The following is a 23105-nucleotide window of genomic DNA, read 5'->3' on the forward strand; positions in this document are numbered from 1 at the left end:
AGTCTTAGCCCCAAGTCATGCAGCAGTCTCTTTTTTTTTTTTTGCTTTTTGATGACTCTGCTAGCAGAGTTTCCCAGGACCATCCACCTAGTTCTGCCCAGGAAGTGGAAGAGATTGAGTGCACCGATGCCCAACCACTTATGTTTCAGGATGAGTACATGGGAGGACCACCGCAGCACGTCTCGGATGATGAGGAAACACAGGTGCCAACTGCTGCGGCTTTCTGCCATGTGCAGACTGGCAAGGAGGGCAGGGGTGAAGAGTGGGTGGAAGATGATATGGAGGATGATGAGGTCCTAGACCCCACATGGAATCAAGGTCATGCGGGGTACGTGTGCAGTTACGAGAAGGAGGCGGTGGTCGCACAGAGCCAGCTGCACAGCAGAAGAGGGAGCAGGGTGCAAAAGCGGAGCAGCTGCCCTCTAGACAGTACGCCTGCTACTGCCCACCGCACCCAGGGACCGAGCACACCAAAGCCAGCTGCAAGGAGTTCCCTGGCGTGGCAGTTCTTCAGACAATGTGCTGACTACAAGACACGAGTGGTTAGCACGCTGTGCAATCAGAGCCTGAAGCGAGGCATAAACGTTCTAAACCTGAGCACCACCTGCATGACCAGGCATCTAAGGCTACTTTGACACTAAAAGTACTGCATGTGCAACTTTTTAGTCCGGCGGCCTCTCGCCGTGCTGCGCCGGAGCTCCACCCCCGTACCCATTATAGTCAATGGGGAAGGAGCGGATCCGTCCTGCCGCTAGTGTGAAAGTACCCTAAGTGGAAAGCACAAGCTGCAGTGGAGTAGACACCTCAAAAAACCACAAAATATCTCCGGCTCCCTCTGCAGTCTCGGCCTCCTTCCTCCCCAACTGGAGTGACAGTGGCACCTGCCACCCCGCAAACAGAGGATGTGGCAGCAGCAACACCACCACCGTCACTCAGCATGTCCACACTGTCCCATGGAAGCGTTCAGCTGTCCATTCCCCAAACACTTGAGAGAAAGAGGAAGTACCCCCCTAACCACCAGCGATCCCTGGCCCTGAATGCCAGCATTTCAAAATTACTGGCCTTTGAAATGCTATCATTCTGTCTGGTGGAGACAGAGACTTTTAAAAACCTTATGGCGGTGGCTGTCCCACAGTACGTGGTTCCCAGCTGCCTCTACTTTTCCAGGGGAGCCATCCCCGCCCTGCACAACCAAGTGGCGTACAAAATCAGCTGGGCACTGCGCAACGCCATCCGTGGCAAGGTCCACATATTTACGGATACGTGGACCAGTAAGCACAGGCAGGGACATTATATCTACCTAACTGCACACTGGGTAAATGCAGTGGCGGCTGGGCCTGAGGCGGATATCAGTTTGGCGCATGTCCTACTGCCACTGAGGATTGCAGGATATTTCTCGTTGCTTCCTCCTCTACCACCACTTCATCCGGTCAGCGTAACGCCTTCACCACCAACTTCAGCACAGTCGGGGGGAAACGACAGCAGGCTGTTTGGGGGACAATCCCCACACTGCGCAGGAGCTGTGGACGGGCATGGAACAACAGACCGATGAGTGGTTGGTGCCAGTGAGCCTCAAGCCCGGCCTGGTGTTGTGTGATAATGGGTGAAATCTCGTAGCAGCTTTGGGGCTAAACGGTCTGACTCGCATCCCTTGCCTGGCGCATGTGCTGAATTTGGTGGTGCAGAGGTTCCTGAAAAATTACCCCAATATATCAGCTGCTGCATAAAGTGTGGGCCGTCTGTGCGCGCTTCCGGTGTTCTCACCCTGCTGCTGCTCACCTGTCTGCGCTGCAGTGTAACTTCGACTTTCCCGCTCATTGCCTCATATACGACTCCCCACCTTGTACATGCTGGAGAGGCTGTGCGAGCAGCAGCAGGCGATAGTGGAGTTTCAGCTGCAGCACGCACGGGTGAGTCGCTCTGCGGAACAGTACCACTTTACCACCAATGAGTGGTCCACCAACATGACCAGTGCTGATGACGCCGTTCTCGGCGTTACTATTCCACTTCTATGTCTCCTTGAAAAAACACTTTGGGCGATGATGGAAGAGGATGTGGCACAGGAGGAGGAAGAGGGATAATTTCCACGGTTATCAGGCCAGTCATTCACAAGTGGCTCCGAGGGTGGGTTCCTGCACCAACAGAGGCCAGATACACAACTGTCTGCCAGGGCACAGTTCTGCGGGAGGAGGAGGATCATGATGATGAGGAGGAACTGTGTTCACAGCATGGTGGCACCCAAAGCAGCTTATCGGCATCAATGGAGCGTGGCTGGGGGGGATACAGAGGACACAGACGATACACCTCCCACAGAGGACAGCTTGTTGTTGCCTCTGGGCAGCCTGGCACACATGAGCGACTTACATGCTGCAGTGCCTGCGCAACAACCGCCGAGTTGCCCACATTCTAACTTGTGCTGATTACTGGGTGGCCACGCTGCTGGATCCCCGTTACAAGGACAACGTGCCGTCCTTTAATTCGTCACTGGAGCGTGATCGGAAGATGCGCGAGTACAAGCGCACGCTGGTAGACGCGCTGCTGGTGGCATTCCCACCAGACAGCGGGGGCACAGTGGAAGCACAAAGGCGAAAACAGAGGAGGAAGAAGTCACCAACGCAGCTGGGGCACCACCAGCACCTCAGAAGGCAGGGTTAGCATGTCCAAAATGTGGAAAGAGCTTTGTCAGCACGCCACAACAACCAGCACCACCAGCTGATATGGAACGTCTTAGCAGGAGGCAGCATTTCACCAACATGGTGGCGCAGTATGTGTGCACACGCCTACATGTACTGAATGATGGGTCTGCCCCCTTCAACTTCTTGGTCTCCAAATTGGGCACATGACCTGAGCTTGCCCTTTACGCCTTGGAGGTGCTGGCCTGCCCTGCAGTCAGTGTATTATCTGAACGTGTATTCAGCACGGCAGGGGGCGTCATCACAGACAAGCGCAGCCGCCTGTCCACAGCCAATGTGGACAAGCTCACGTTCATTAAAATGAACCAGGCCTGGATCCCTCAGAACTTGTCCGCTACCTTGTGCAGAATAGACATGTATACCGGCCGCACCCAGTCATTGCCTCCGATGTCGTGCTCCGTTACTGTAAATGGCGCATACGGTTTCCAAACCTCTGATCTGCCCAAGCCCCTCATTACTGGAAGCAAGGTCAGATATGTGTGGTGATTTGCCTAGGATGTAGTGCCAGTAATCTCAGCTTTGCTATGGAGGTTTGTAGACAAGCTGCTTTGATCTTCTCTTCTGACCGGTTTTCTTTGTGATGTAAATTTAGTTTTTTTTGGTGCAGTTCTTTGAGACCCTAATCCAGAAGTGGATGTAGGAGGATAGAAAGACTGATGTGTATCTCCCCCCCCCCCCCTACCCCGCAAAATAAATAAATGCTGTTTGTGACCACCCCTTAGGCCCCTTTCACAGTCTAATTCCGCACGGATGCAGTGCGTGAGGTGAACGCATTGCACCCTGCACTGAATTCGGACCCTTGCACTTTAAAGGGGCTGTGCAGATGAGCAGTGATTTTCATGCATCACTTGTTGCATAAAAATCGCAGCATGTTCTATATTCTGTGCTTTTAATGCAACGCAGGCCCCATAGAAATGAATAGGTGCTGCATGAAAATTGCATAGTATCCGCAAGCAAGTGCGGATGCAATGCGACTTTCACGCATGGTTGCTAGGAGATGAGGATGAGCAACCCCATTAAAGTCCAATCACTGTATTATTTTCCCTTATAACATGGTTATAAAGGAAATAATAGCAATCTTAATACAGAATGCTTAGTAAAATGTTGCTTGAGGGGTTAAAAATATATATATTTTAAAATTAACTCGCCCCATCCACTTGTTCGCACAGCCGGCATCATCCTCTTTCAGGACCTGCAAAAGGACATTTGATGTAATCGCGCTCACCAGGCGGTGACTTCAGCGCAGGTCCTGCTGAATGAAGATAGAAGATCCTTTTATCTTAATTTAGCAGGACCTGCACTGACGTCACCGCGTGGTGAGCGCGATTACATCATCAAAGGTCCTGAAAGAAGACTATGCAGGCTGCGCGAACAACAGGATGAGGTTAGCTAATTATTATACTTTTTTACCATTTTACTAAGCATTCTGTGGTAAGAATGCTATTATTTTCCTTTATAACTATGTTATAAGGGAAAATAATGACCTCTACACAACACCAAACCCGAACTTCAGTGAAGCAGTCCGGGTTCGGGTCTGGGCACCACATTCAAAATGCATTGCACCCGCGCGATAAAAACTGAACAACGCAATCGCAGTCAAAACTGACTGAAGTTATCACTCATTGTCCCCAATGGGGCTCACAATCTAAGTTCCCTATAATTATGTCTTTTGGATTCTGGGAGGAAATCTGAGTACCTGGGGAAAACCTAGGGCTCCCCGGTATCAGTGCTAACCACTGAGCCACCATACTGCCCTTTTTAATTCTGTGCTCCTCCGATTCGGCACAATCTCGCCGATCCCATCAATGCATATTGGCAGAACACCCCTTCAAGTGCCGCCACTCACTTTGATGTATTCTCCCGATACTGGAGACCAGGATCTGCCACATTGTGACAGCGGCTTCATTCTCCTTTTCAGCAGACAGTAAGAAGCAGTCTTTCCAGTCCTGACTGGTGGTTTGTACAGTAAACCAGTGTATTCACAGCATGTAACAGTGCACAGGTGTAGTGCTGCGGGGAGTGTATGTACAGTGTAATGTAGCAGTGCTGTGCGTGTTTTTTCCCTCATGGCTCCGTGCCGTCGGCTGCTGTCCTGGATGGGTGTTGTAATCCTGTGGGGCCGGGGGGGTCATCCCTCTACTTGTTGCTTAGGAACCTAGAGAGCAGCTAAACGTGTCTCCCGGCGAGGCGCAGCTCTGGGCTGGGTACACATGGCAGGGCTCCTATTGAAACAAGCCGATATTACATCACTTTGGGGGATTAGAAGTTATTTTTTTTAACGAGGTCTTTGTACAAATTGCAGAGCGGATTTAGGTGCAAGAAGCGCGAATCTACAATGTAAGGAGAGTGGCGTTGTGAGACTTGTAAAAAATTATATGTTTTTGGATTGTTTACAGTGCATGATGGTAATTTTATACATCAAGACCGGGGTGGGGCGCAGCCTGATAATGTGTCTTCTGGGCACGCATGTTAGGCTACTTTCACACTAGCGTTGTTTGAATCCGGCGTTCAATTCCGACACCGGAACTGCCCGCCGGATCCGGAAAAACGTGTGAAAACTGATTACATTTGAATCCTGATCAGGCTTTCGATCACAATGGAAAAATGCATTGGATAAAACGGATCCGCCATTTATGGACTTGTTGTTGTTTTTTTTTTTTTTTTTTTTTTTTTTTTTCCTATTTTTCGGGTTTAACATGCAAAAGCCGGATCCGTTTTGACTGAACACACGGCGCCGGATCCGGCGTTAATGCAAGTCAATGGGCAAAAGGCCGGATCCGGCGTTCAGTCAGTGTTCAGGATTTTTGGACGGAGGTAAAAATACTGCATGCTACGTTTTTCTGAAAAGCCTGATCAGTCAAAAAGACTGAACTGAAGACATCCTGATGCATCCTGAATGGATTACTCTCCATTCAGAATGCATTAGGATAAAACTGATCAGTTCTTTTCCGGATTTGAGCCCCTAGGACGGAACTCAGCGCCGAAAAAGAAAAACGCTAGTGTGAAAGTACCCTTAGCATACGGGGGGCAGCACAGAACCTCTAAAAACTAAAATCACCCAAAATTGGTCTTCTAGGATGCTGTACATATTTGTAATACCTATCGCCTATATTGAAAAAAGGCTCTAATGATCAGCCTTTTGTTTGTTTTTGTTTTTTACCTTTTTGTTTATATTTTTCTATATTTTTTTTCTTTCTATATTTTTGTATTGCATGTTTGTAAATAAAGGACACATTTGTGTTGCAATATTTTTTTATTTTATTTTTTAAAGTGTGCAGATACAGAGGCGACGACAGCGGAGGAGAGCTGTGTATCGGTGGCACAGAATACACTTTGGACTTTGCCCCATCAGGGCCTTTGATCTCCTCTCTGTTCTTGTATACTCATTTTTAACCTTCTGTATTTGTATAGTTAATGAGGATTGCTGGGGGGGGGGATTTATTACATGCGTTGGTTTACTTTGCGCCAAATTTATCAAATGTCGCACATTAACTTTGGTAGGTCTTTAATCCTAACACTGAAATGTCTCCCCGGTGGCACAGAATACACTTTGGACTTTGCCCCATCAGGGCCTTTGATCTCCTCTCTGTTCTTGTATACTCATTTTTAACCTGAAATGTCTCCCCCCCCCCTGGAGTGAATTAACTTTTTTGCAAATTTTAGGAGTAAATCTTATTAAAGTGAATCTTTCACCACATATGTTCAGTGACTTTTTAGAGGATTTCGACATGCTTTGCCCCGTCTTGATTAGTGATCCCTTTGCAGAGATATTATGATATTTTTTTATTTATGCAAAATAGATTCTTGGTGCAACGAGGGCATTGCCGTTGCGCCTCATTGCACCTAAAGCTCTGCTTGCTGGCAGGACGAGGTAGTGCCCGCTTACCATGCCTGACCTGAACTCTTGCACCCATGTGTTCACCTGTAGGATTGCTGCACATGCAGTATCGGCCTGCCGGTCGAAAGGAGTCCGTACTGCGCATGCGCTGATGACATCTGGAAGAAGTGAGCACATGAGCAGTACACATTCCTTCTGCCCTGCAAGCTCCAGGCCTGTACTGACCGTGCGTTGATTCCAGAGGCAAATGCATGGACACTGCCTGGCCCTGTCGCTGAAAAGTGTGAGAAGCGGCGCAGCCGGCGGGACAAGTGAGCAGAACTTTAGATGGCACGAGAAGCAGCAACGACGCCCTCGTTGCACCAAGGAGCTAATTTTCAATTTGAAATCAGCTGGCAAGTGCACATCTAAAATGTCATGTGGATGGATATGCAGGTATGCAATGACAGATTCCCTTCAACATGGTGAAACCAAGACCAGTTTCCCTCCACTTTCCAAAGGTGCGCACAATTTTTGTTTTAGGCAGCATCCGGCTCTGCTCTGCCGGCTGATCCCCATTATACTGTATGGGGCCGGACCGAATGCCGGAAGCACATAGTTGCTCCCGACAGGCTGTTCCCAAATGTGAAACAAGCCTAAGTAACCCCAAAATTCGAAGAAAAAAAGAGTGCAATCTTGGATAAATTACCCCCCCCCCCCCCCCCAATATGTTTTGGGATCTACATGTTGTGTGATTTGGCTTCTCCATTTCTAGGCCTCCCAATACACGTGTCATGTAGGTGATTCTAATGCCCCCTTATGTGATGATTGCTAACACGACTGTATAGGTGCGGTATATATCTGCTGCTTGCTCTCTTGGTTAGTGTTCGCATGCAGCAGAATTCTTGCTAAAAGGGCTTTTCCAGGACATGGATATTGATATGTCCTATCCTCAGGATGGGTCAGCCATTTCAGATCGGTGGGGGTCCGACACCTAGCACCCCCACTCATCACTTTGAATAGGAGCTGAGCTGCAGTATCCGGCACAGCAACTATGTGTCCGGAGCCTTCTGCTTCCAGCATCGTGCACTGTATTCTCCGGCACTGGGGCTGCCCAGAACAGCTGATCGGTGGGGATGTCGGGTGATGGACCCCACCGGTCTGACTGATGACCTGTCAATAGATCATCCATATCATCAGTCCTTGAAAACCCCTTTAAATTCTAGTGACTGAATTTCCAGTCCATTCTTCTGTATGCGGTTGGTTCTGTAACATGCCCATGGATTTTTACAATCCCCCTTCCCCCCCATTGACATAAATGAAGCAGTTTCAGAAATTTCCGCAACACATCTGCTGTGTGACCTTATTCTAATAGATGTTACATAGAGAGAACCCAGCTGTACACATCTGCTTCCATCTGGAGGAGAAGGAGTTAAAGCTTGTGACATTTTTAGGCAATGCTTTAAATACGGATTAATGTGATTCATTGCTGAAGCTATTCCTGCTCCAATTAACTTCATCAGCGTTATGCTCGGATTACCGCTCTGATGCCGGAGCCGCACGTATGTCTTACCGGTAATTAACCTGGTTCTTCAGACAACGGTGTCTTTCCCTATAAGCCTGGCTCTTACCTTTTTGAGGGGGAATGACATTTTAATTATTTTACTTGTTTCATATGAATGGGGATCACTCAAGCAATCCCTCTCCTCCCCCCCCCCCCCCCCCCAAAAAGAAAGTCAGCAGTTAATAAGACGCCCTGCATATTGCAACTTTTACAGAAATTTTCCTCACAAAGCTATATATCAATCTCCTCAGCTCCTCCTGCGCTATAACATGCCGCCTGCAGGTTGCACAGCAGCATGGCTTAATAGAAAGATGGTAGAATCCCCATAGACTGCAGTAGTAAATTATTGCAGTCTATGGTCTAAGTGATCAAATCAGGTTCAAGAGTCTAGGGAAACTAAAAATAAAAAAAGGTAAAGGAGTTAAATAACACGGTTGATCTCCGTAACCGTGCCCCTGAAGTAAAGGCAGTCACACACCATACATGTGCAGGTGCTCTCCATTCACTGCTGTGGTAGTTCTGAAAATACAGCGCTTGGCTATTTTTGGAAGTCCAGTAGTGGTGAATGGAGAATGCACGGATCAAGTACAGCCGTGTCTCCATTCACCTCTATGGGGTTGACTGAAAAAGCCAAACCAGCGTTCGGCTATTTTCAGCACTACTATAGCGGTAAAGGGGGGTGGCTGTGCCTGCGCGGTGTGCTCTCACTTCACGGGAGCCTGTTGTGGAGAAAGGTGTGAGTCCCTTAGGTGGGAACCTCAACTGTCTGACATTGATGGCATATCTTAGATATATACTATAAATGTCTAAGATTTTTATACCTCTTTTAAAGGCTATCTGTCAGCAGTTTTGTACCTATGACACCGGCCTGGCCTGTTACATGTGCGCTTGGCAGCTGAAGACATCTGTGTTGGTCCCATTGTTCATATGTGTCTGCATTGCTGAGAAAAATATTTTAATATATGCAATTGAGCCTCTAGGAGCAACAGGGGCGTTACCATTACACTAGAGGCTCAGCTCTCTCTGAAACTGCTGCTCTCCAAGTTTTTTTTAGAGGACCAGGCAGGCCTCAGGCAGGCGTGATGACCGTTACACTGCCTGGTCCTGTCAGTGCAGAGGGTGCACTGACAGGAGCAGAGCCTCTAGGTGTAACGGTAACGCCCCCGTTGCTCCTAGAAGCTCAGTTGCATATAATAAAACATCACTTTTCTCAGCAATGCGGGACACTCATGTACATGCGACCAACACAGATGCCTTCAGCTGCCAAGCGCACGTGTAACAGGTCAGGCAGTGTCATAGGTACAAATCTGCTGACAGATTACCTTTCACTGGTTCTGACTGAGATTACAATATTAATACCTAGCACTGTAGGGCATGTTTGGAAGATGTGACTCTGCTCCATTCCCCCACTGTGCCCCCCGTTCTGTTTTGGTGCCCTGTATGCCAATTAATAGTATCGGTACAGGGAGGAGGAGTCTGCCCTGTTTCTCAATGGGCATCTCCTTCTCCCCGGCTGTGGTGCGGTCCAGTCGCAGTGGAGAGAGTCACAGCCATTGAGAAAAAATGCTCACCTTCTCCCTGGCTGTGACGCTCTCCACTGTGATTGGTCAGCTCACAGCCAGGGAGAAGGAGACGCCCACTGAGAAACAGGGCAGACTCCTCCTCCCTGTACCGATGCTATTCATTAGCATATAGGGGCCCAAACTGAACAGGGCTAGTGGATCAGAAAAGAAAATTGCGATTTCACATCTCCTAAACATGCAAGGGATTGATATTGTAATCTCAGAACTGGTGAAAGGTCCTCTTTAAATTCAAATTTTACTTTTTTTACAAACTATTAAAATATAAAAGTATGGTGAACGACATAACGGGAAAAGAATCAAAATACCTTTTAATATTGCTTGTGTGTGTGTTTTTGTTTTTTTTTCTCTCCCCCCTGAAAAAAGTAATTTGTACCAATAGCTACCACCTTTTAGTATTGCCGTAATTATACTGACCCACAGAATAAAGATAGCCGTCTTTTTTTCTTTTTTTTTTTCTTCTTTTTTTCTTCTTAGGCTACTTTCACACTTGCGTTAGGATGGATCCGACAGGCTGTTTACCATGTCGGATCCGTCCTTCCGCTATTTCGCCGGACCGCCGCTCTGTCCCCATTGACTATAATGGGGACGGAGCTCCGGCGCAGCACGGCAAGAGCCGCCGGACTAAAAAGTCGGACATGCAGGACTTTTAGTCCGGTGGCCTTTCGCCGTGCACTGCCGTGCTGCGCCGGAGCTCCGCCCCCGTCCCAATTATAGTCAATGGAGACAGAGCGGCAGCATGGCGAAATAGCGGAAGGACGGATCCGACATGAACAGCCTGTCTGATCCGTCCTGCCGCAAGTGTGAAAGTAGCCTTAATCAACGACATGAAAATTAATCTCAAGAAAACAATGGTGGAGAATCTTTTGTTATGATATATAGTAAATAAAAAAAATAATACAACTTCTTCCGCCAAAAAACAAGTCCTCGCATGGGTATGTGCACAGAAACTTTCTGGCTCTTGGAAGGTGGAGAGGACAAAACAAAATGTATGGCTCTAAGGTTTTTATGGTCAGAAAAGCCGTACCGCCCTTTCCCCTCCAGACCTGCATTTTTCTAGTGAATAGCTCAGGAAAAAATGGCCTCCGGTGGATTTCCTTTGTGCAGAGCCAGTTTTTCTCCCCCTGCTCGCTCTGCGGCCGCTCTTGAAGTTCTCGCATGTCTTGGGCGTATTGTGTATTTTACAGGTTGCTGTGTACATAACCTGCACCTCTGTGATGTCACCTGTCATCGCTCTCAGGTTCTTTCACTGTCACAGAATTATGCAAGTTGTCATCTTCTGTCAGGCTACGAATATTTCAAGTCCAGAATCACTAGGTGACAACCATCAGATGGGGGGGGGGGGGGGGGGGGAGGATCTGACTGCTTTGCTTGCTTAGGAGTCTTAAAAATATTTATTATTATTATAATTATTTATTTAAACAATGGCTCATTTTGAAAAAGGTCGAGCATTGATTTATTGGATAGCTACCTCACATCTGGTAGCATTAGAGGCTCCGCTTGTTAAAGGGGTTGTCCAGCCACTATATCCTTGGGATAGGTCATCAATATCTGATCAGCAGGGGTCAGACTGCAGCACCCCCGACGATCAGCTCTAAGAGTCTGTGTTGGTACGAGCTCTTCCAGATTACACTGGAAGTCTCGGCGGGGCAGTATAACTACAAGTGCTTGTTTCATTAACTTGAATAGGACAATTACACTGCCGCTGCAAGCGAGGTGATGCACAGTGTGATCTTGAAGAGAAAGCAGAGCTCATACGAGTGCCGCTTCTTCAAACAGCTGATCGGCTGGGGTACCGGGTGTCGGACCCCCACCAGTCTTGAGGATAGGTCATCAATATGTACTGGATGCACAACTCCTTTAAGAGCTGATTTGCATAACTTGTTCCCAGAATTCCTGAGGAGTGTTGCCTGGCCTTTAAGACTCCTCGCGCCAACTAGGAGCTCTCCATAAGGAGATATAGTATTCAGGAAAAATCTGGCCGTATAGAGGATATTTGGTTCTTTTGACTGCCTTGCCCAACCCGTCCTCCATGTTCTCTGGACCTCTATTTTAAAGGCTTTATGAAAACTAAATATACGACTACTTTCACACTAGCGTTCGATCGGATCCGTTCTGAACGGATCCGATCATAATAATGCAGACAGAGGCTCCGTTCAGAACGGATCCGTCTGCATTATATTGGCAAAAAAAAGCTAAGTGTGAAATTGGCCTGAGCGGATCCGTCCAGACTTTTACATTGAAAGTCAATGGGGGACGGATCCGTTTGAAGATTGAGCCATATTGTGGCATCTTCAAACGGATCCGTCCCCATTGACTTGCATTGTAAGCCTGGACGGATCCGCGCGTTCAGGTGTCCGCCTGCTGAGCGGAGCGGAGGCTGAACGCCGCCAGACTGATGCAGTCTGAGCGGATCCGCATCCATTCAGACTGCATCAGGGCTGGACGGAAGCGTTCGGGTCCGCTCGTGAGCCCCTTCAAACGGAGCTCACGAGCGGACAGCCGAAAGCTAGTGTGAAAGTAGCCATACTGTCTGTGGTGTATTCATAGGATGTGTTACAGAAGGCGGACAAATGGGGTCCCATGAGTCCATGCAACAAAGAAAGGAAGGAGAGATGGTAGGGTTGGAAAGTATTTTTTTTTTTTTTCTTTAGAGGTGCTTTCAAGTCAACAACCTAAAAAATATATAGACAAGGTCCGATTGATTGATGGTAGGATGGTCACTGGACAGGGCCCGGTGGAGAGGGCCTTTGTTGATTATTTCCTTGATTTGTATAAAGCCGAATCTAACATCACAGATGATAAGATAGATTTTTATCTTGATAGGATCATCTTTCCAACTATTACTGAGACGCAAAAGAAAGCACTTGAACTAGAGGTCTCAATTCAGGAACTTGAGGGAGCTATTAAACTATGCTCAGCTAATTCTACTCCTGGTTCAGATGGACTTCCATATGAATTTTATGGTAAATATAGGGATTGCATTCTCCCGAGACTGTTGGAGGTCTTTTCTGAATCAATGGAGGATGGGAAGCTCCCAGACTCAATGATGGAGGCTGTAATAATATTAATTCCAAAAAAAGGCAAGGACCCTTTAGATTTAGAATCTTATAGACCAATCTCACTGCTTAATGCAGATGTAAAGCTCCTTGCGAGGGTCCTGGCTACAAGGCTTTCTAGGGTTATTTCTTCTATTGTCCATTCGGACCAGAGTGGCTTTGTCCAAAACAAGGGTACACATCATAATTTACATCGGCTTTTCTCTAATATTCAGGCCCCTGGGGGGACCACTCGCTCCATCCTGTTGCTGGATGCCTCCAAGGCATTTGACAGGGTGGAGTGGTGCTTCCTCTGGAAGGTTCTGGCAAGGATGGGCTTTGGGGAAAAGTTTATACGTACTCTTAAGTTATTGTATAGATCTCCAAGGGCAAAATTGAGTCTTAATGGAATTTTGAGTACTAGTATTGATTTAAGAAGAGGCACACGGCAGGGCTGCCCACTGTCTCCCTTATTATTCGATATTTATATTGAACCCCTCGCGATGGCCATTAGACAGGATGATCAGGTTAAAGGATTTGGTACGCTAGGAGTACAAGATCGGATCTCCTTATATGCGGATGATGTTCTGTTTTTTATAGACTATACGGAAATCACTCTTCCTAGGATTATTCAAATGGTTAAAGCATTTGGCGAGGTGTCTGGTCTTCTTATAAACTGGACAAAGACCAGCTTGATGCCAATAGATCCCCTGCCACAGAAAGAGGTTCTCGGGACACAGTTGGATATTGTTGACACCTTTCAATACTTGGGTTTGACTATATCGCCTCGGGTTGAAAATTTCGTACAACTTAATTTGATCCCCATAATGGTAAAGATTAGAGCTAAAATAGGGATCTGGCTGAGACTGCCCCTATCCAGAGCCGATCGAGTTTCACTAGTTAAAATGGTGATATTACCACAATTTCTTTATGTCCTCAGGAATACACCTATTTGGATACAAGACAAATATTTTAAACTTATTGAAAAAATAATCAATGATTTAATATGGGGAAGAAAGCGAGTTCGAATAAAGTTGGAATATCTGTATAAATCTATGGAGTGCGGGGGTTTAAATCTCCCTTACTTTAAAGGGTATTTTATTGCAGCCCAGTTATTGAGATGCTATGAATCAGAGAATAGTGCACTGTTGGGGAAGTTGGTAACTAGCTATGCCCACAATAATATTTTTACCTTGTTGGAATCTGGTCTATTAAAGAGCTATGAGTGGGGCTACAGAGAGACCATAAAATTACTCCTGAAAGTATGGGCTACAACTAGAACGTGGTTGAAGATCAAGGGTTCACTGACATTCACGCCTCTTTGGCACAATCTGTATTTACAAAGGCTGGATGATATTGCAGCTGATACATTTTGGCAAAAGAATAAAATTTTGTATATTTCACAGGTAGTTAAAGATAGAGAAATTAAACCATTTATAGAGATGACACATAGTATAACAAACCTTTCTTGGTTTAGGTATTTTCAATTGCGTTCAGTCCTATCCAGTTTGGATGATAAATTGGTGCTAGATATAGATAATTCATCTTTTTTGAATGATTGGGTAGGGGTACACTGTCTAGAATAAAAATTTCAAATATATATAAGTTATTACTTAAGGCACGGTTTAGTGACACACAGTCACCAGGACAAAAAGCGTGGGAGGTGGATTGTTTGAATTTACAAGTAGAAGGATGGGAGAATATTTTTGGAAATTTAGTTTCACTATCCCAGAATTTCAACCACGTTCTAATACAATTTTTTATTTGCCATAGATTATATATTACTCCTTTATGGATGAATAAATGCGGATTAAGAGACACGTCTAATTGCCCCAAATGCGATACTGTAGGAGCAGATTTTCTTCATATGATATGGACTTGTCCAGAACTCACAAACTTCTGGAATACTATAAATAATTGTATTAGGTATAAACTAAAAATACGAATCCCTTTTGAACCACAAGTATTCGTGCTTAATGATCTCTCTAAATTAAATAGTCACAAGTATCAAAAGATCCTCTTGGGCAGGATATTGATGTTGGCCAGAGTGTTGGTTAGTCGAACCTGGTTTGCTCGATATACTCCAGATATAATCACATGGATGAATTTAATTGCTAAGTAAAAAATTATGAGAAAATTTTGTACAATAAGAGGGGGGCTGAGGAGAAGTGGATTAAGATATGGGGTGGTTGGAGAGCTTGATCAGTTGTGTTCAATTTTCTTAATGATAGAGGACTTATTTTGACGCACCACAGGTAGGGGGGGGGAGGGGAGGGTTTCTTTAGGGAATCGGGGTTGGGGGGAAATTGTATTCTTTGTTTTCTATCTGTAATGTTTTGATATACTAACAATAAAAATAATTAAATTAAAAAAAAAGAGGTGCTTTCTCGTCTGTTCCTTTAATTGACCTAGACTTAAAGGGGTTTTCTGGGCATAACATATTGATTATCTTTAAGATAGGTCATCGGTATCAGATTGGTGGGCGTCTGAGGCCTCGTTCACTTTTCCGTTTTTCACTGACGTGTGCTGTCTGTTTTTTCTGTTCACATTTCAGTATTTTTTTCTTTTTTACCGAACACTGGTGTTCTGTCTTCATACACGTTCACACAGTGTGCAGTCTGACGCTCAGCATAAACCTGAAGACAAACTTTGTCGCTTCCCATCGAGTGTGCTGTGTATAGGGTTCTCACCCCTTTCTTACATTAGTAAATCTAAATCACAGCAAAATTCTGTTTCTTTGAGTTTGTCTTTTATTACTCAGTTTCTTGGTACATATAGTTGAACGGCAGACTTTTTCGGCTCACAGACCTTCATCAGACACTGTACCACAGTTGGGATGTAGGGGTCAAAAGTTCCTATGTAAGGATGCAACCCCTAAATATCAGGGCACTATTCAGTGCTAAAGACACACCTCTCCTCTTTAGCACAGCAGAGACACGGAGCAGTAACATGATTGATAATGCTCTGTGCCTCTCTGTGATCTTTTTACTACAAAATCACGGTGGCAACTTTATCTCACTGTGATTTTGTAGTAAAAAGATCAGAGAGAGGCACAGAGCATTATCAATCATGTTAATACTTTGTGTCTCTGTTGTACGGAATGGGACTTGGCTCTTTCACGCAGCGGATTACCCACACGGGATCCGTTCGTGTGAAAGCCTTAACTTGTTTATTGGTCAACAGGTCGTACATATGTGATTGATTATATACGATTGATTGGTAAAACAGGATTGTTTGGTAAAACTACAAGAATACAAATAACATGTATAAGATACCAAGTACTAACATTAACAGTCATCAGTAAAGGCACATGGTAAAATGGCTGCCTGTACATAAGATTGCATGGCTAGCTAACAGTAATAACTCCCGGAGTAACAATTACAACTAGCTAAACAGCTCTGCATAACATCATGTCCCTGAAACAAAGGTAACTCTCTCACCAGATTTACTTTTACAAGGATGGTGGTGGAGTTTGAGAAGGAGATATGCATAGGACAGCTCTGAACCTTAGATTGTGAGCCCCATTGGGGACAGTTGGTTGCTAATGTCTGTAAAGTGCTGCGGAATATAGTAGCGCTATATAAGTGCGTAAAATAAACTGTGTCCTGGAGACTTCTCTTTCCCAGAATGCTTTGCACTCCCACAATGCAGTGCACCACCCACAATGCAGTAATATTGTAACAGGAAAAACAAAGTGTAATACAACTTAACACCGATAGATGGTGCTATAACCACACTAAACACTTCAGAAATACCAAGACTGAGGCAGACGTGATCTGTAATGATTTTTTTAACCCTGCTTGGCAGAACAATAGGGCAGTAAAAATAAAAAAATAAAAATCACGAGGACATGCACTACTTTGATCCGTGATGTGGACCAAGCACGCCCCCATTGAATTCTACAGGTCCGTGAAAATCATGGCATCAGTGTTGTGTCCATGTTCCGTCCGTTTTTCACGGAAGAATAAGGCCCCTTTCACACGGGCGAGTATTCCGCGCGGGTTGAGCGCATTGCACCCTCACTGAATCCTGACCCATTCATTTCTATGGGGCTGTGCACACGAGCGGTGATTTTCACGCATTACTGGTGCGTTGCGTAAAAATCGCAGTATTCTCCTCTTTGTGCGTTTTTCACGTAACGCAGGCCCCATAGAAATGAATGGGGTTGTTTGAAAATCGCAAGCAAGTGCGGATGCGGTGCGATTTTTCACGCGCGGTTGCTAGGTGACGATCGGGATGGGGACCCGATCGTTATTATTTTCCCTTATAACATGGTTATAAGGGAAAATAATAGCATTCTGAATACAAAATGCATAGCGCTGGAGGGGTTAAAAAAATTTAAATTTTTTTTAACTCTCCCTAATCCACTTGCTCGCGCAGCCGGCATCTCTTCTGTCTTCTTCTTTGCTGTGTGCAGGAAAAGGACCTGTGGTGACGTCACTCCGGTCATCACATGGTCCGTCACCATGGTAAAAGATCATATGACGGACCATGTGATGACCGGAGTGACGTCACCACAGGTCCTTTTCCTGCACACAGCAAAGAAGAAGACAGAAGAGATGCCGGGCTGCGCGATCAAGTGAATTAAGGTGAGTTAAATTATTTTTTTTGGTTTGGGAACCAAACATGCCGATTTTTCTCACGCGTGTGCAAAACGCATTACAATGTTTTGCACTCGCGCTGAAAAATCGCGTATGTTCCCGCAAGGCACCCGCACCTTTTCCCGCAACGCCCGTGTGAAAGAGGCCTAATAAGGAGATTTATTTTTTTTTTCAGCTGAGCAACATCTGTGAATTACAGATGACACACGGATGGTAAATACGGACCAACAATGGATCCTTTACGGACATCTTCACAGATGAAACACAGTGGAGCTAAACTGATAGGGGGAGATTTTGGCCATGAAATACACGGCAGATTTTGACACAATCCATCATATGAACATACCCTTAACCGTGTATAGAGCGTGAACACCGCAGTGCTCTACACTGCATAGTGGCCGTTCTCAGGTACTGCAGCACAGCTCCCATTCACTTGAGTAATTCTCACCCATGTCCTTTTTTTTATTTTTCAGCCTTTTTGAATGCTTTAGATCTTCTTCCATCAGAAAAGAGGTTTGAAGGGATCCAAGGTGATAAAATAACTCTGGACTGCAAGTTTACTCTACTGCCAGAAGATACAGGAACCCTGGATATTGAATGGTTCCTGGTGGCTCCTGATGCCCAACAAGCTGATAAAATGGTATGTATGTGTCTTCTGCACATTGTGGGTACCCCACAATAATAATTGTCCCCGGAGGAATTTGGGTACCGCTGTTTCTTACCTCCACAGAGCCCAGCGGACTCCATTATAAGTAAGCAGGGTCCATGGAGTGCCACTTTATGCAATGGACGCAATATGGTTTTTGTCCTAAATCGTTATATATCCCTTTTATTCCGCTGTTCATGGGGGTTCTAACTCATAGGCCCCCGTAGACACACACACACACACACATACTATTGGACTCCCTATCTTTGTTTTATCTCTGATACTAGAATTTACTGAAAATGTAGGGAGAGATTAGAAGATGAGAAAATGACACTGTGGGGGTCTGGAGAGGGTATGTGCATCTCAGTATCCAGCAGATGGGGCTCTAGATGATAAAACACACTTGTCTCAATGTTTTTTTATTATTTGCAGTTGCTCTTTTTGATATTCTTCTAACTTTTTTATTCTCTTTTTACATCAGATAATTAGTTTCACTGGCGTGCTGTATCCTCAGGATGGGCCGCTGAAGGGCAGAGTTGATTTTGTGTCCCCTACTCCTGAAGAAGGTGACTGCGTCCATTATCATCTCTAATTTGAAGGAATCAGACTCTGGTACTTATCAGTGCAAGGTGAAGAAGCTCCCAGGGTCTCAAAACAAGAAAGTGGCGCTGAATGTCTACGGTAAGTTTTATCGAGCTCTGCAGCAATGCTGCCTCTTAGTCGCAGATGGGTATGTGTCTCCATATAGTCACCTTCTGCTTTTCGAGACTTGAGGCTTTCTCCTAGGCCAGGGCTTCTCACACAGATGGTACAGATGGAAGCCATCATAGGCGGCACAGTCCATTTCTGGCTGCACCTCTCTGGTGTAGCATTGTGATGTACTTGATTACTTTCTCGTCTTTTTAGATTATATACTGGATTCCAGAGGTAAATGAATGGTGGTAAAAAAGATTCATTTTTTTTATGGATTTAGAAAAATGATAAAACCCAGGTGTCTGCATGTTCTGGATCTACCATGCACGGCCTCAGTTTTTAAAAATTTTTTTTTAAATAATTGGTAAAATATTGGTTGAGAAGTCGTGTAAGATTAGCACTTGGTAATATTCATAATCTCTTGATTTATAATGATTCTCTCAAGGAAGATTTATCTTGATAGTTTGAAACATGGGTGCAGACTTGATACAGCCAGACCGTAGATCTCACCTGCCATTAGTGAGATCTTTCCATCAGAGTCCTGGTTGAACTAGATGGATCTGGATGTACGTTCTCCTGGTCTGAATGTTTACATGCTTGTAGTTACAGGGAACCTGTCGGCACAATTTCAGCCTCCAAACCACCTGGAGTATCTTAAGAGGCGGCTCATGTTGTTCCAGATGGTGTTCTTATATTCTTCTGTCTTGCAAAAAATGCCACTAATCGGCTTTCGAAGTTAAGTTCGCTTGATGTTTCCCAGCACAGGCAATGTTATCCCATGACCTCTCCTTGCCTGTGCTAGGGATTGTCAGTCATCGAGAAGGGGCACAGCAAATTTAACTTCAGGCAAGAAACCACCAGAGAACTGGAAAGTCCAGAGACTTGATCAGAAGGAATGGTAACCCAGTTACTTCAGCTTTGGGAGAAGCCAGAAATAGATTTGTTTGCCTCCAGGTCCAACAGGAAAGTGGTAAAGTGTTTCTCCCTAGATCCCAAGGATTTCCCAATAGCAGTAGATGTTTTCCTTCAGTCCTGGGCCTGAGGTCTGTCTTATGGTTTTCCTCCCCTCCAGCTGATTGCCAGGGTTTTGAGGACGAGAAAGGAGGACAGGGTGAGAGTAATTCTAATAGCTCCTTTCTGACGCTGTCGAGCGTGGTTTATGTGGCTCCGTATGCTGTATCCAGCGGACCCTTGGATTTAGCTGGAAGTACCGGATCTTCTTCAGCAGGGTTCTATAGTTCATCCTCAGGTGAAGGGTCTACACCTGGCATGGCTTTTGATTGGGGATTGTTAGAGTACTTTCTGACTCTGTATTCTCCATGTTGCTGAAGAGCAGGAAGCTAGTCACTTCCAATATATATGCTGTTCCTGGTTTGCTTTTAATTTTTTTTAAATTTTATTTTTTGTGGCCATCACGTCGGCCAGGAGGATAGAGGAATTGCAGGCGGTGTCTGTTAACCCTCTTTATACTTCTACCTAGGAAGAAAGCATTGATCTTGGACCACACCCAGCTTTTCTGCCTAAGGTGGTCTCTGGGTTTCATAACTCTTAGGAGGCAGTACTTCCCTTGTTTGGAACAGTCCTAAATCACAGAAGGAAGGAGTTTAAAGCCTGTTTCAGACGAGCTTGTCTTGTGCGGGAATCGTGTGCGTGCGATTCCCTGTTAGGGACACTGCTCATTTCTCAGGAGTGCCCTGCATCATAATGATTTTATAATGCTGTTGTCTCTACATGACCTTTAGCTACAGAATTATATTGACATATTGCTGTCAGTATAATTCTGTAAAAGTAAAGTCAGGCAGAGAGACGCAGCATTATAAATCATTATAATGCTGTGTGATCCTGAGAACCCAGCAGTGTCCATAATGGGGAATCCCACTCGCACACGGAGTGTCATTCCTACACAGGACACACTCATCTGAAAGAGCCCTAACTGTCTAGATGTGTCTTGGACAAGACTCTGGAATGGAGGAGATCTTCCATTTTAGTGCCGTTTCCAGACCCGTATAGCTGAGAAAATCAGTTAGTAAATGTTCCATAGCTAGATGGATTAAACAGGCTATATACTTAGCTTCTCTCTCCATGCAGAAGCCTGTGCAGACTGGAACGACAGCCCATTCGACTAGATCAATTTCCACGTTTTGGGTGGAGAAATCAGAGGTCATAGATGAAGGGGAAAATGAAGTATACTTACTGGTAATTTGATTTTCCAGAGCCCATGACAGCTCCTTTCTAGATCACTCCCACTTTGTGTTCCTTCTTGGATGTCTTTTTGTTGAAGTAACACTGGTTGTGCAGTAAGAAAAAGGAAGAAAGAAAAAAGTAAGAAGCAAGATTTCTATACCTCGAGGAGGATCATAGAGGCTTATCTGGATCCCTAAAATGTGGATCTAACTCTGTTGATGACCTCTCTTCTCTGCAAGCCACTAAGGATGGCGAGAGGCTCTGGCTTTCTATATCTGCGGGTTTCTTGTCCTGGGAGCTCTCTCCCGGTGCTGTCATGGGCTCTGGAAAATTATTTGCCAGTAAGTGTAGTTATCATATTTTGCTGCTTCCGGAAGACGGAAGAACAATATAGGCGTATCGTACAGGACAACATAAGCTACTTTAAACAGTTTGGAATCCAGTATCGTTCTGACAGATTCCGTTTAATGTAGATTGTAAGCCCTCATGGGCAGGGCCCTCTCTCCTTCTGTACCAGTTTGTAACTCATCTTGTTTATGCTTAGTGCAATTGTCTGTATTATGTATGTGCACCCCTTATATATGTACAGCGCTATGGAATGAATGGCCCTTTAATAATAATAAATAAGGATAAGAAGGCAGTCTTCCATTGTCAGGCTGGGACGGTGTAGTCCTTAAATGTCTGATAGCTGGGTACACAGCTTAGCTGTCTCCTTAAATGTGTTCTCCAAGATTTTGTAGAATTTGTCAGGACAGTGTAAAATTAATGTGTCCTTCATTCCGAATCCTGCTGGGCCTGTAGCGATCACTTTAATTGCTCCCATTACTGCTGCAGCTAATAACTGGCCATGTCACGGGACATGTGAATGTGACGTCATCAGTACAGGCCTGGTGTGGACAGGAGCAGTAATGCAGGGATTTTTTAAGGTGTCATTTTTTTATTTATTTTTTTGACTAATTTTACAAAATCTCGGCGAGCCCCTTTAGTGTTTTCCATTGACTACACTGAAGATTGCCATTCTACCAATTTACCAGTGATTTGTGGCATATCATTTAGTGGGAAAAGAACCTTTTTATAATAAATTATGACCTATGATCTGTGGTCTGAAAAATAATCGGGAGGTAGGTGATGTGATTTCCATCAGAACAGAATCGGGCAGGATCTTGCTCTAGTCCCAGTAGGGCAGCGCCCTCACAGATCCGGACGCAGCTGTGTACTGGGGCAGGCATATGCTTGGTAGATGCCTCTAATCGTGGGTTTTATATTTACCGATAAGCTGGGAAATTTTTATTTTGGCTTCTCCTATGATTCGGCTTGCACAATGAAGCTGCAAAGTGACCTAGATCGCGCTGGTCTCTGAAGTCATTATTTCTTTATTTTGACAGTCAAACCTGCAAGGACACGTTGCTTTATTGAAGGCAAGCAGGAGATAGGGCAAGATCTGAACCTCAAGTGTCAAGCCAATGAGGGGTCCTCTCCGCTCACCTACACCTGGCAAAAAATCAGCGGTCTAGGAAAAGCTCCCAGCAACTGCAACGTCTGGTAAGTCCTGTGGGACCTCGCACAGAAGAACCAATCATTCTACCATCCAAGCGTCCATCTTTGAGTTTCCATGCACCCATTGCGGCTCTGTACTCCTTGTGAACACGCTAATACCTAAAGAAATTTTTGACTTCATCTTTGCTTCATTTAGATGTCACTGGAGGGATACTTCATGTAAAAAATGCTACTCAGGAGTACAGTGGTACATACAGATGCTCGTCTAAAAACCGAGTGGGCACAGACGAGTGCCTCGTCATCCTCAGTGTTGTGCCCCGTAAGTATTAACTTTTTGTTTTACTCTGCAGTCATATCCTGTACCTTTTACCCTGCCGCCAGAATTGCATGCTGCTGTCACTGGGCCTTGCGCACACCAAGTGTGTCGCCTCAGAGCAGGTTTTGCTTAAGATAATAAGTGGATTTGGCTGATGACCACCGTATGGCGGTTCGACATGCACCCCCTCCCCTCTGTCAGCTGCAGAGCCGCTGGCTTGAAAAGAGGTTTATAGTATGTGGTTGGAAGATTAAAAGGCGAATGCTGGCACTAGATGATAAATCGTACATTTCATGACCTGTTTGCTTTGTTCTCTCCAGCTTCAAATACAGCAGGAATTATCGCCGGAGCAGTCATTGGGACCTTGTTGTTCCTTATTGTGTTGGCAATTTTGATCTTTTTCTGCTGCAGAAAACAGAAGGAGAAAAAATATGAAAAAGAAATACAGCATGAAATCAGGTAAAAGCGTTATTGTG

At 45.2% G+C, this 23105-nt stretch overlaps 1 protein-coding gene across 1 annotated transcript in view; it reads left to right on the forward strand.

Annotated features, from left to right (window-relative positions):
- The window catches only part of CXADR (CXADR Ig-like cell adhesion molecule), a 42978-nt gene that overhangs the window by 11793 nt on the left and 8080 nt on the right, over positions 1-23105 (forward strand). Inside the window, 6 exon segments of the mRNA XM_044284313.1 lie at positions 17767-17933; positions 18421-18510; positions 18512-18620; positions 22202-22335; positions 22479-22632; positions 22950-23088. Coding sequence (XP_044140248.1) covers positions 17767-17933; positions 18421-18510; positions 18512-18620; positions 22202-22335; positions 22479-22632; positions 22950-23088 — 793 coding nt within the window.

This window comes from Bufo gargarizans, chromosome 3 (assembly GCF_014858855.1).
Source record: "Bufo gargarizans isolate SCDJY-AF-19 chromosome 3, ASM1485885v1, whole genome shotgun sequence".
Classification (NCBI taxonomy): Eukaryota; Metazoa; Chordata; class Amphibia; order Anura; family Bufonidae; genus Bufo; species Bufo gargarizans.